This window comes from Melospiza georgiana, chromosome 4 (genome assembly GCF_028018845.1).
Source record: "Melospiza georgiana isolate bMelGeo1 chromosome 4, bMelGeo1.pri, whole genome shotgun sequence".
NCBI classification, from domain to species: domain Eukaryota; kingdom Metazoa; phylum Chordata; class Aves; order Passeriformes; family Passerellidae; genus Melospiza; species Melospiza georgiana.
Genome location: NC_080433.1, coordinates 40,422,568 through 40,437,403, shown reverse-complemented (window position 1 = coordinate 40,437,403; position 14,836 = coordinate 40,422,568). Strand labels below are relative to the sequence as shown.

General features: G+C 37.4%; 1 protein-coding gene across 1 annotated transcript in view; it reads left to right on the top strand.

Annotated features, from left to right (window-relative positions):
* Positions 1-7,601, top strand: part of LRRIQ1 (leucine rich repeats and IQ motif containing 1) — a 104,458-nt gene extending 96,857 nt beyond the window's left edge. The window contains exon 27 of the mRNA XM_058023624.1: positions 5,631-7,601. Coding sequence (XP_057879607.1) covers positions 5,631-5,779 — 149 coding nt within the window. The 3' untranslated portion in view covers positions 5,780-7,601. The remainder of the gene's footprint in view (positions 1-5,630) is intronic.
* The last annotated feature ends 7,235 nt before the right edge of the window (positions 7,602-14,836 follow it).

The following is a 14,836-nucleotide window of genomic DNA, read 5'->3' as shown; positions in this document are numbered from 1 at the left end:
AGCGGTGCTGAAAGTCTTTCTTGTAATTAGAGAAGAGTTGTATTTTATGGGAATGTATTTGAAGCACTATGTTTATTATGTTTATTTTAATTGTGTGGAGTGATAATTAATAAATGTTTATTCTTTTACATTGTTATCTCTTTCAACTCTATGTGACTGAGTCACATTTTGGAGTTCAGATTATTCAAGTATGTAATTGTCAGCATGATCTAGTTAGAAGAGCATCAATCTTTGATAAGCAAAGAAATTTAAGTTCATTGTTTCTATAAAATTTTAGAACCAGTCTCTAGTCCTACCAGCATGAAGTCATGAAGATTTACAAACAAAATTTACCATTTACTTAAAAAAACAAAATCATGAGTATGGTCTTTTTTAAAATCTCCATACAAAAAGGAGATATATCTTTACATATCATGCGGTATTTCATATAAATGGATCCCCGGATTTGTCAATGCTATTTCAATTTTATCTTAAAATTAGAAAATATAATGTCAAATTGCAGCACAATAACTATGCAAGCAATAAAACTAAAAAAAAATCCAACTTTAAGATAGCCATAAGTAACACTATTATAAAGTTAAACCTTTCTGATATTTTATCATTTACCTTTTTCACAGACCTGCTGAACCTACCTTCTTTCCAGAGCTTAAATTGATGTAAATGCTTTGCTGCTATGGATTCGTTCTGGTCACTTCCATTAAAATGTTGAGGTTTTTTTTCTCCATGCCTTCTTATGCTGTATTTGCTTTTAAGTAATACAATATGGTAAGGACTTTGGAATAAATTATATCTCCAGACATACAATGTTAGGTGGATCGATAAATGTCCTATGACGTTTACTATGCATCATAAAATTTCTATCATAACCCTTTTAACAAAGCTTTTCTTCTTGGACACCAAGAATTTCATTCAAAGCATTTTACATATTGCATTACTTATCAAAACAGTGGATATGTAAACCTTGACATTTGTTAAAAGACCCAGGCTTTAACAAAAAAAAGACCAGAACAAATTGATAGCAGAAAACAGATTAAACAACCAAAAAGTTACTGCCTGGAAATAGAAGCATGTGACATTATCCCAAGACAAGCTTTCAGCACATACTCAGAGTAGGTTTTTGCTATATGCAGGCATCTAAATGTCTCTCCACTTTACTGGAGCTTCATATATTAAGTTGTTACAAGTAAATGAATGTACAGTAAATAAGTGTTATAGCCTGTCTTCCAAAGCCTGCTTTAGTGTAGCAGAAATTAAATTGTTTTTCTTGGCTAAGATTTGTTCCCGCATCAGTTGGTATTAGAATAACCATTATACTTATACAAATTATACTTAATATACTTGTCAAGTTCTATTTAATTCTAGTACAAGTAATAATAATAATAATAATAATAATAATAATAATAATAATAATATCATCAGTACTGTGTATAGTAAACCAAATGTAATTGTTCGAATTTACATGTAGTAAACATGTTAGTTTATATTGAATATATACACCTAATTCTATTTAGTAAAGATACTAAATATAGTATCTTGAGATGCTGTGAATCTTTCTGTTGTTGCCTTTGGGCAAGGCCCACTACAAATACACTTAAAGAACATAACATGAACTAAAAATATTGTGATTATGCTTACAGTTATTAATAAATCATAAATATACAAATCAATGTGTGTATTTATGCATATTAATGAAATATATACCTCTTTATAGCAAAATATTACTATGCCATATATGTCACCTTTATTTTACCAATTAAGAAATTATGATAGCAATAATGTGATACATTCACATGCTAGTGTTCTCTTAATTAACTCACAAGCACAACCATTCATTTGCAAGATACATTGCAGTTTGGGGGAAAATGGAGACATTGCAAATCCAAGCATGCTGTAAAACTGTTCACATTATTAGTAATGCTGTAAGAGAAATATATAAGGTCCTTCAATAAAACTCCCAATCAATAAATACAAGAGAAAAAATATAATAAGGATTCATTTTGAAATATTTTGAGGGTTTTCAGAAAGTTAGGTTTGTTTTCTGGTTTGTGACTTTTTTTTAACAAGACTGTTTTTGAGGACTATTTCTAGATTCAGTCTGTCAATTCAAAGTGCCACTGTCATCCCTTACCAGACTTTTTTGTCTTCTCTCAGTCTCTTGATCTGGACAAAATTCTAACCATTTCCTAATGGAGGTGTCTTTATTGAATATTTCTGAAGAAAAAAAAAATGCCTGTTTGTAAATCAGAATCAGAAAATCTTTTGTAAACACAGGTATTGACAACAAAGTTACTGAGGTATTTTTTAGTTTATATGCAATTTTTTTTTTTACTTCTTGCAAAATTCCATTTAGATGCACATTTTACACTTAAGTGCAAAGCTACTCTTACTTGAGAACATGTGAAATACTCATACCTAGATTTTCACTGGAATAGCAAAAGCCATGAAGTAAGTGTAGTAATTTGTGGGCATATGTATGATCAATCAGGTAAATCCCATATTTGCAACATATTCTATTCATTATTGGATTATCATTATTGGATTAGATCTTAGGAAAAATGTTTTCACCAAAGAGGTGGTCAAGCATTAGAACAGGCTTACCAGAGAAGTGGTGGATTCACCATCCCTGAAAATGTTCAAAAAACATGTGGATGTGATGCTTAGAGACATGTTTTAGTGGTGGACTTGGCAGTGCTGGGTTAATGGTTGGGCTCCATGATCATAGAGGTCCTTTCCAGCCTTCATGAATCTATGATTCTATTCTTATTTTCCATTAATGTTTCTGTTTGGTCTTGCATTAAACTCTAGGAGAAAGAACTGCAGCAAAACCCTTTCTCATATTTGACTAAAACCTTTATTATACTTTTGCTTTAGGACACAATTTTTCAATCATAAATAATATTTAACCACTAGCAGTTACAATAACCACGAGTGTAACGTGAGAAATAGCTGTGCTCTGAATAGGAGTAAGCAAACTGCATTATGCTGGTGTGATCCATCTGTCCTTGAGAGCTCTTCTTCAGGGAATGGTCTTTTGGTGCTGTACTCCATACCAGCTCTGTCTGTCATCACTCCACCACTGATGACTGGAACAGCAGCATTGATAATATTACTCATCTCGTAGTAGATATTTAGTAGATATCAAAAGTGATTTATCAGAAGTGCAAACACGATTATGGTCATTTCAAAGATGGGACAGACAAAGGGAATGATTTACAGTGATTTACATTACAGTGATATTTCATTCCAACTTAGTTGATCTTTCTCTACAATGGCTTTATTTTCTTTGGCTGAATAGTGCTGAGAACTGTGTAAAGGGAGGAAAGAAAGAATACAGAGTTAGTCTGTGCTTCAACAGGTCACAACTGTATAATAAAGTTTAAAGCAGATGCTAGGAAGTCTAACAAGAGCAGATTTAAAAAAAAAGGGACCCATGACTATCAGACTTTGAGAGAGCCTCTGATGTATTAAACCTGCATACAGCAGGTCTTTGGGATTTTTTAATGGAGCAATAATACATATTTCATACTCATGTGAGGACAATATATTCCTTCCAATGCATTGTATATAATTACAAGTGGAGAGGCAAAAACTTTACATGTACAGATTACTGAAATCCATCATGAAAATACGATTTAGCAGTGCCCATATGTTCATAAACAAGTGAGGTTGTTGATCCAGAAATAATCCAGATCAGGCAATTAGGATTAGGTTGACTCTCTTCCTATATTGACTCTATCACTACTAGACTAGTTTTCAAATTCATTTTTGATAGGCTCTTTACAGCATCTGTTTTTATTCTCTTTTAAAAAGAATGTAATAAAATGTATTTTTTGTCAAAATATACCAAAAAAATTGTATGTCCTCTCTACCTATATTGTGGATACCATGTTGAAGATGGGTGCATAGAAAAAGCATAAATTAGCCCCAGTTTTATTTTCCACTTTAAATGTGCAATAGCAATTTCCTTTTCAGTTTTATTTTAACAAAAAACTTCCAGTCTGAATTATTTTTGTTGTTTAACAATGTTTTCAATTTCATAAAATATTTCTTGAAGTTAAAGACATGGAATTTAAAAAATATTATTACCATGTTAGATTTATTTTGAAGTTTCATTAATTAACCACTTCATTTACTAATTTGAGGGTTTCAGTCTTCAGTGAATATGCTATGGTTCCCAGGCAAAACAATTAATGGAAGGGTTACTGTTTGATTAAATATTTTCTTTGCTCTTTAACAAAAGCCTTTCTGTACTAGCCCTTCTGCTACTATTTGAGATGTTAAATAAAATAGTCCAAAGGGAAGGAAACTGGGAATGTTGTAAAGGCAAAATATCAGAATTTTAAATCTTTAGGAGATACATCTAGAGTAAATTATATATTTTAAGAAAAAAAATAATTGGCTACATCTGCAGAGCCATAAGAAGATGAATGGAGATAATGTTAAAAATACTTGAAAGCTCTTGGTTGCCAAAAGAGAGAACTGTTTATTAAGATACATTTACAATAATTTAAGAATTCATAAGAAAGGGAACTGTAGGCTGGGAAAACCTCCTGACATTTAGATCTAGAAGCCAACAGGAAATCATCTATGGGAAAACAAAGGAACTTTTACTCTTTGAAATTTATAGCTATGTTTTATAGATTGGTACATAAAATGATGTTCTACTTTTTTGTCCCTATGTATTGTGAGAGATTTAATTTTTCTATTGAGCAGTCCTAAAAACTTAAAATATCAAAAATACTGAAACTATTTAGGTAATAATATTTTCCTTTGGTAAGTCGCAAAAGTTGTTCATAAAATATGCATTTGATAAGCTAGCATGTTATATATATGTGTATATTTATATATATATATATATATATATATATATATATATATATACACACACTCACAGGCATGAACTGCTGTATTGTGAACATTATATCATTCTCTTGTGAAGTTTGGGTTGTCTTCCACAGACGTTTTCCTTCTTACACATGCCAAAGAAAGATATTATCAGGTGTAAAATGTTCAATTATTTTAAATAAATATTATACCTTTCGTCATGCCTACTGGTTATTTTATTTAAATAATTGTCTGAAGAGTTTTTTAGAAACTATTGTCTGAATTACTCAAGCATCTGTATGAATGACAATGAAAGTGATTGTTTCACATATTCCTATGTGTTCCTAAATTTTTCTGTGGCATCATCCAGCATTTAAGTATTCCTGAGCTTTGAACAAAAGAAAACTTTTTTTTTTATTTGATCTAACATAACCACAAAAACTTGTTAATTAAATATATCTTCTGAACTAGTTCTTCATACACTTGAAGGATGAGTTTCTATGTCAAAAGCATTGAGTATCTCTGTAAGTGTTTAAGTTCAAAATGGACAGATAATGACACTTCCAAAAATATTATAATTTTGATTAGTAATTTTACTGTCTTTTTAGATCAGTTAATTTTTTTAAAGTACTGTCTTATTAAACTACTTGTGTTACTTTTAAATGGTGAGTGATACATAACTATAAAAATTGTATGCTTTCTAATTAGACCTAGAAATATTATTGTCTTGAAAAGAATGTGGTACAGTGAAATCTAGGGCGTTTTGGTTGGTTGTTTTTTAATTTCATGTCTGTTTTGTTGTTTAGAAAAGAATATTTCTACTCCAGAAAAATCATGTTTGGGTCCATCTCATGCAGAGCGGATATCATTTCGAGACCATCCAGTGCAGCTAAGTGGAGGATGGGGAGCAGGCAAAAAAGGCAAAAGCTTAAAAATATTAGCTGAATATTGGTAATAACTAGTTGATTTAATCAAACACAGTCAGCATATGGAGATCTGTTTCTTTTTAAGCCTTTGAATATCAGTTGTTGGATTTTCATTTATTACCAATAAACCAGTTTCAATTAACTACTTTTGACTTATTTTATTATACATGGTTACGGTGGTTGGGGGTTTGTGGGATTGTCAAAATATTTTATACCTGTCAGTAAGTTATCATAGTTTGTGTTTTCAATTGCTTATATGTTCATGTGGTATAGAATGCAGAACTGATGAACTCTACAAGGTTTGTTGTACAGTGACTAAGTTTAGGCTTGCTTATAAGAACTGGATGAGAAGTCCAAGTGTAATAAAGGTTTATGTTCATGTGATATATGTCACATATTGAAACACTGGATTATCATTTTCTCACAAAATAAAATGCATGCTTGCAAAGTGTGAGGTATAACAGGTGGCAATGCCATTCTTAGAGAAGCCTGTTCAGAAAATTTTACTGAACCAGTATACAAATGATGAGCATGCACTTTCCTTTTATTGGGAAGATGAGTAGTCTTTCATCTAGATCTTTCATCATAAGTTATTGTTATAATATGTTAAAGCAACCTGTTGTGGTTTTATACTTTCAAATACTTCTGTTTCCTAGAGGATTGATTAAAAATAAATAGTTCTTGTTTTATACTTGGATAATGTAAAATCAGATCTATATGTTACTGTTAACCCAACTTAATTTTTTCACATAGACAGGCTCCTTCAGACCCATGTGTAAATGTTTTGTGGTGCAAGGAAATCTAGAGAAAAAGAAATACTGTTTCTACTGTTCATGGGTATCTAACTCATTACTTCTAGTCAATGTTTTATCCATCAGCATACAGGACAGAAAATGTTCCTTGATTTCAAAGCCTTACATTATTTTCATATTTTCCACTCTGAGGGTATAAGTTGTTAATTGGATCTTTTAAAAGGCTGACTTTGGTATTTCCTTTTCCGATTCTGTAAGCCACAACCCCCTGTAGATGGAGAAAGAGGTAGAGAGAGTAATGGGGCTTGAAACTTCAGTCAGTAAAGAACATAAATTCTTGCATTGTGGCTGGTTTTAAAATGTACTTAAATTAACATGGGATGTTATTTTGTAAAGTGTTTTCTATGCTAACATACTTTTCTAACTATGGATTAAAGGCATTTATCTTCATTTTTGTGAATACTTGCCTTCATTTTCAGATAAAAAGATGGCTGATCTCCTGGAAAACCTCCAGTAAATAATTTTGTTGTTTGAACCACTGTCCCGATTTTATTATCACTTTGCTTTTGAAAAGTCAGTGCACCCTATTTTAGAAAAGATTTCTTTGCCTTTCTGGGCAATTATGGTCAGGTTGCTTAACCTGACTATAGAAATCCTATGGTTGTCAACAGGGTATAAAATGTCAGTAGATGTTTATCTCACCTGTTTAATTTTCCAAATGTATGTAGTGTTCAGCTTGATTTCAGGATCTGCAATATAATGACTTTTAAATGTCACCAAAAAATACTGGAGCTTTTGCGATTTTGCTTTTAACATCAAGGTTATAATTTTTTTAGGAAAAACTTTGTCATTTCAAAATGTCCGCCCCTACACCTGGCAGACTATGTAGCCACCATTACAGGTATTAACTGGAAATCAAAATACAAAATCAAGAGCTTCATTGCTTAACACTTCTTACAGATTTTCCCCTCTATTTGTCTAGAGTATCCATAATATATGCACATCACCAAAGCTGTAAATAAGGGATATTTCATATTTTATGCTTCTTTCTATATCTCTGTCATCTATATCTGTATCTACATCTATATCCAAAAAAGTGTCTGCTGTATAAAAATCATCATACCTAATCTGTTTGTTTTCATGGTGTTTCTGAATGAGAAATACCTCCCAGCCTAAATAAAATGTTTTGGCAACATTTTTTAAGGCCCTTTATTTTGCAAAGATAAATGGTAGCTTTTTAATATACAGTTTACTAAATTATAAATTGGAGTGACAATATTCACTGACAAGCCTTTTCATGACCTTACAATGTGTAATAAGGTGAGGTCTTACTGTATCCAATACATTTTTCTCAGAATTGTAGTGTTCAAAGTACAGTATGTTTGACCAAATACAGAAAAACGTGCAAGGTACAACTTCTGTTCAAGCTAGCAGAAAGACCTTTATTGCATTCAGGGATAAGGTGAAGCAACCAACACCACCATGCCTTGGTGTTCACCATCACATCTTGGAGTGTGTAAGGTCAGAGGTAGCACAGATGATACACGTGGTGGATATTTATGACCACGAATTTTTCAAGCCCTACTCTGCAAGCAGTTTAATGGGGGTTTTTGTGTCTTTGGGGGATTTTCTTTTAGTCCTTTCTTTTTTATTTCGGAGTTTTTTTCCTTTCTTTCCCCACTTTTCTTCATGTCCCCCCATACCTACCCCCTGATGCAGTAATTCCCATTTAGGACAAGAACAGATTCTTAAAAGTGTCTCTGTCAGTCTGTTCTGATGTTGAAGTGACAGTGAGTCAGTGACAGTCCAGCAGAATTTACGTTACAGAATCCTGAAACTGCATCCCTGGATGCGCTGCTGCCTTTGCAGTGCTTCAGGCTTCTTCCAAGCTCGCTAGCCTCATCTCCTCGACCCTTTTTTCTGCTCCCTGAAGATCCCTTAAGATCCTTGAAGATCCTAAAGATTCTCCTTTAAGGAGGAGGGACTTCGTATGAATGAGCTCGTTTAAAAGATCTCCCTTGTATGTAGGAAGCTTGAGACTCGGGAATGCAGGAAAGCATTCATTTGAAAGAGAGAAGAAACGACAAGGTGCATTTTTGTGTTGAACCCTTGATGGGTGTTACTCGCCAAAGCAAAGTGAAGAGCTTTCTGCGAGCTCTCCTGAACAGATCCCTGAACTGTCTTTTCCTGTGCAAATTCCCTGGAGATGTGCTCAGGAGTTCTTTAAACCCTCGGTTGTTTCAACCGGGGCATCAAGAAAAACACCTGCAGCAACAGGGGGAAAAAAAAATAAAAGAAAGGGAAAAAAAAGCTCCCCAAAAGGCATAGCCTGCATCTTAACGAGGTGCTAATGTCAGATCACCGCACCTGAATGACAATGGTCTGTGAGGAAATGTTTCTCGCTGAATAAAGGGCGGGTTTATCTACTTCAAACACAGTACCCGTGCTGACTCAAAAGGTAATTGCTCAAAGGCAATTAAGGCATTTCGTGTTTTAACAGATATACAAATAGCCAACGTATAGCACTGACATGGTTTTGGTGCAGGGTGAGTTAGTGTTACATTTTGACTAAGTAAATCGTTATCTTTAATTATTAATAATCCTATTATTCGCGCACATGCATTCATCGAAGGTGTGTCCACTGTACACAGTGTTTACGTTTTTAAAAACCTTGCCACAGGTGGCATCCAAATGTGGCCTCGGACACATGGCTTCAAAACTGTGTCTTGCTCTTCCATTACAATCGTTAAAAGCACTATGAGGAATATATTGGATTAATATCTCTTTGATTTTAATTTCGGATTCTCGTGATAACAGCAATATATGTTTATGAAGGGACAGTCTTTCCTTGATACATACTGAAATTCCTTCTATTAGCGTTCATGGAAGCCAGACTAATATCGTGGAATACTGTGCAATCTTAATATGCTTTTCTTTTGTCAGAAAAACACATATGAAAAGTAGCTATTACCACATGGCCCCAAAAAAGCAGGAATAGAACTCTTGATTGTATTATAAAATATTGAGTTGCCTGATGTTACATCTGAGTTCCAAGCAGTTTGTACTTAGCTGTATTAGCTGGAGAAAAAAAACAAAACAGCCAAACAAACCAATTCCCAGCAGCTGGGGGTTTTAATGTTCTGTTTATTTTTTCTACAGTCATAAGTGAAAAATTAACTAATTTTTATAGCAGTTGTGAAATAGTTGTGTTTGAATATTAATCTGTGTCAGTCGCTGCAGGTTTTAGAGCCTGTGTGAGAAATATATATCTATAGGTTCATATACACTTTCATACCTACTTTTGCATATACTTTCATATATCTATATCTTTATAGATATGAGATTGGGATGTCAGCTGGTCACGGATGCAGGTGTGCTTAAATAGGAAGGGGACACCTCTCTTCTCACACAAAGTCAGAAAAATATGCCAAGTGTAGGGGAGCAGGCAGGTGTGGCCTGCAAGTAAAGCAGGATTGGGTCTTGGGGGCGTGTGGACAACTGCTCTCCTGGTTTTCAAGGCAGATGCTGGACAAGAGAATGCTGACCACATGTCCTTGGCTACATCCTGAAGGCGCTTTCTGGTGCCAAGTTGTGCTGAAGGTTTGTTTGCAATAAAATACCCTTTGGAGAGATGTTCATGAGGTTCCATGACGTCAAATGAACAGAGACTGGATTTCTGAAGAGATTTTTACTGGAAATATCGATAACTTCGCCAGGCTGACCAGCCTTACAAGGACTGGAGGCTGAAATTAATGACACTATGAGCTACACTGTTATTTACAGGTCATTTAGACAAGTGAATTGTCCTTTATGGTCACTTTCTCCTTTTTTTGGTGACAGATGCAGACATAACAGCTTAGTACCTAACTAGCTGCCAAAGACTAGCATTTGTTCCTCCCCTGGTCTTCATTCCAATGTTAAATACATTTGTTTAGAGTTAGTAACCTTTTCTTCATTTCATAATTTATTGATTGCTACTTATATAGCACTTTTTTTTTTCGTTAAATAAGCCAAATACCTAGGAAGATATAAAATTACTTCTGACTGAGATGCAATTGATAGCTCTTTAGCAATAAAGCAGGTAAGAGCATTTTATATGGGTAACAACAAATGCCGATTCACAAAGATAAGTGATAAAAACCATGTTTGTAAGAACATAGCTAAGAATCGGGTTCTCTTTATTCCTAACTTACTCATTTGTTAAATTACACTTATACAAAGAAACCGAAGATTAGCAATTTTTTTTTTTTTTACGAGGCACTACTTCAATCCTGAATGCAAATAAGCACCACCAAATAGTTGTGCCACAGCCAAAGAGTTCCATATATATATCCTGAGATGGAAGACAGCTTTTTTAGGAGAGAGTGCTATAACTAGTTGAATTCTAACACAGGATAAATGGCTCTGCTTCAAATCGGCACCATTTTCTAGGCTCGTGAGCCATGATCTGGAAAAAAAAAAAAAAAAAAAAAAGGAAAGTACACAAATAAAATGGGCTGTATATTCCTTCTACATTCCGATCAGGAGATGAGAGCTGTCCCGTCCAAATAGTGTGGGTTTTGTCACCATTTCCGGGTGGGGAAGGTTCGAGAGGTTGTTCATGGCAAGAACACAGGTCAGCCGTAGGCTTGGCTCATTTGTTTAATACCTTGCTGTTCGTGCGACCGAATACACTTCTCCAGCAGTTTTTCTTTAAACGATGATATCCTGTACACGAGAAAAGAAGGATTGTTGCGGGATTAGGAAAGCATGGCTAGGAGGTAAAACATCGGCCTCGCAGTCTCTAGAAGCGGCGGTTTCTGGCGGCTTTTCTCTCGCCGGGCAGTTTTCGTTCCGATTTGCGGGTTCTGCGAGAGGCGCGGCTGCGCGCCCCGCTCCGGAGCGACACCGCGGGGCCGGGCCGGGACACCGAGTCCGGCTCCCGCTCCGCCAGCCTCCGCTTGCCTCCCACCGCCGCTCCAGACCCATGGATTTATATGCCACATTCGGCCGAAAATAAATTTTTTTAAAGCAACAAACGAACAAAGCAAAAACAATAGCAAAGAGGTGCATTTTGCACAGCCCCTTCACGTTTGTGCCGTTTACGTTCGTATTTAATTTCAGGTAATGACTCGGGAAGCTGTTGCCTTTCATGTAATGTGCGGTCTGGCCGTGTGCTGCGTTAAGCTCAGAGCCTCGGGCAGGGCCATGTGGAAGGATTTGTCCCTGCTCAGGAGAGATGCGCTGGCTGCGGTGGCAAATGGTCCAAGTGGGGGGGACCTGCTCTCACCTGGTGGGCGCCTCTTGCCCTGCCAACAGGAGGCGAGGCAAAGATTCAAGCTTACGCAGTTTTGCTCTACCTGATTTCTTGATGACATTAAACATTTTGTGCCTTGCCACAGCACAAATGCAAACAGAAATAAGAGAATTTCCTGCTGGGTCATGTCATCTCGCTGCCCATCGCTGTCTGATACAGTCTAAAAAGAGGCAGCATGCAAACGGACTAGGAAAAATGTCTCTCATGGTGACTGACGTATGCTGGGTATGGGTTTTGTCAGGAAAAGTGAAATATTTCGAGGCAATTTGTAGTACAGTGGATTAATTTGGATTGCCCAGGGTAGAAACAAACAGAAGACTGTCTCTAACCAAAGGCTGGGGGCTGGCTTTATTGGCCAATATCAATATTTGTGTGGAAAGCTTAAAATATGATGTTTTTGCAAGAGTTGAAGTTTTAAAGGTGGGGGGGAAGAGGGGGGGGAGGAGGAGAAGGAGGCCCGTGGATGAAATATTAGCAGCATATCGGTTAACCACTAAGCTCTTTTTTGTATCCATCTAGCCGGTTCTGGTAGGAAGGGCAGAGAGTCTAAAGGCTCGGGATAGATGCTCCTTAGTGCAGGCTAGCGTTTCAAAAGATACAGGCAGCTCTCAGCAAATGACAAAATAAGGCTGAGAGTGTACAGAGGCGGTGCTGAAAGACCGGAATAAAATTTCTCTGTGGCTTTCAGCATCGCTGAATTATACATTTTTAATCGCATCTAGCACACATCGCATTGGAGGAAAAAAAATGCCAAAAAAAAGCAAGGGTTCTTTCAAACGAGGTAGCCTTGAAAACCGGCAGTCCTTGTCAAAGCAGCTCAATGCATCCATTTGTTAGTACCTCCGACTTGAACAGGGATCTATTTCTTAGACCCTGCCCCTTCTGTCTCACACCTTCCTTTACCTTCGTGCTTAGAAACCACAATGTCGACCCATATTTCATGGCTTAGGAGAAATCAATTCATCTGAGATGACGAGGCAGCCCCCCACACATTCTCCAGGCCTCTCGATGCATTCAGAGCCTCGGGTCGCTCCGGTAATGTAGCCCTTATATTTTCGGAATTGTCGCAGTACCAAGCTGCCGTCAGGGAAGGCTGGGTAACTGGCAAAGGACCTGCTTTCCTTTTTGTCTGCTCCTCGCATAGGTGCGCTAATGCTCAGTGCCCTACAGCCCGGCGTGGGTTCGCGACGGGAGAGCGAAAGGGGTGAATTAGAATTGCTCACTACAAACTCGCTCTCAGCTCCTTTGGGGGACGGCCCGCTCCTTGGGAATAAATTCCAGGGGTAAGGGTGGGAGGAGAAGCAAATGTTCACCCCTAAAAACGCAATTACGTGCTTTTTCACGTCTAGATTTTTCTTCTAAGGCGCCTGTTTCCGTGATGTGAAGAACGGGGTTTGTCTTTTGCCTTGGGAATATGTCTATAATTTGTTGGAAAGCTTGGCAGAGGGGGAAGGGGCCAGGATTTGGCTTCTGAAGAGCCGCTCGGGCTGCTGGAGCGCGGCTCGGCCGGAGCGGGGGACAGCCGCCTCCCGGGCTGGGACAGAGCAGCTCTGTGCTTGCCTCACCCAGCATCCCCAGCCACATCCCTCTCGTAGTCCAAGTGCGGCGGAGGGGAATAAATACGTGTATGGGACCTGAGAAGCATCTTCAGGAGCAAATCTCTTCTTTCTGGTGGTGCCAAGCTGCACACGGGGCTTTGAGTCCCACGACCCAACTTTCAAATCCTTTCTAAACTTGATAAAGGGCTACAATAGCAGTCCGATGAAGCGTAGATTAAATTCGTGTAGGGTTTGTTTTTATAACACATATGTAAGTAGGATTCATTATAATTTGAACTAGATCAAGATAAGAGATTAATGCTTTTATAGAGCATCTCTGCTGAGATTTCCTATAGGGCTAAGATTAAATCAACACACTAAATATTATCTCATTCCATTTTGCTTTACAAAAAAAAAAAAAAAAATAAAGTTTAAGAAGCGTCACTACGTGTTGCAAGAAGAAAATTGTCGACATTTGTCCAGTCCTGACAGCAATCAGCAATCCTGCTTCCCTAACGGGGTAACTTTCCCATTCACCAAGTTTCTTGCCTGTCCCCTGAATATGCCTTTGAGGCGCATGGAATCTTTATTTTGTCTGCGCAGGTGTCCCACGGGGTATGTCCCTAGCAGCTGAGCGGGTATCTCCCTGCTGTCCGAGCCAAGCTGCAGGAACCGTGAGATGCTTGCTGTCCTTGCGTTCGGGCTGCTCTCTGGACCGCACCTGGAAACGCCTGAGCCTCGAGCCTGGCTGGGAAAGTGGGAAAGGCTCCAGGGTCGGGCCCAGCCTAGTGAGAGGCGGCACCACGTTCCCTGTGCGAGGTGAGCGGGGCTCAATAGACCCGTGTGCTGCCCGGGCAGAATTTAGTTACCGAGTAGAGGTGCAGTCGATTTGCTCCTACACTTTCGCTGATCTCTGATCCTACAGATCCCAGGTTTCTGGTAAAGTCACTCCAAACAGTGTCAATTAAACATTTCCTCTCCGAACGGAAAATCTTAAAGCTATCGACGTACGCCAGAACCGATTTGTGTTTGCTCAGGTGAACAAAACCTGCTTGTTAGGAAGAAAGTTCGTTAAAGGGGACTTGGATTGGGACCTTTTGCAGCCTGGCTGCGAAATCCAAAACACAATCTTCATTTTCAGGGATTAAAATAAAAATAGTGATGCTTCACATACACCCCCCCCCCAAAGGAAAAAAACCCCACTAACAAAAAAAAACCCAAAAGCCCAATAAAAAATACAAAACAAACAAACAAACAAAAAAAATCAAAATTAAGAAATCCATCAGTCCTCCAAACTCAACTTCTTTCAGTGTTTTTTGAGAAGCAATGCACTTCTTCTTGCTGGCAATAAGAATATTTCACATGATTCTTCTCACAAACAGGATGTCTGGAAAATTATTACTCAGCCAAGCTAGGTTTTGGATTGTAACTGGCAATTCGCTGCATTCCACAGGGAGAGAGATATGGAGCGGATCATAGAGTGTCTTTTTACACCTTTTT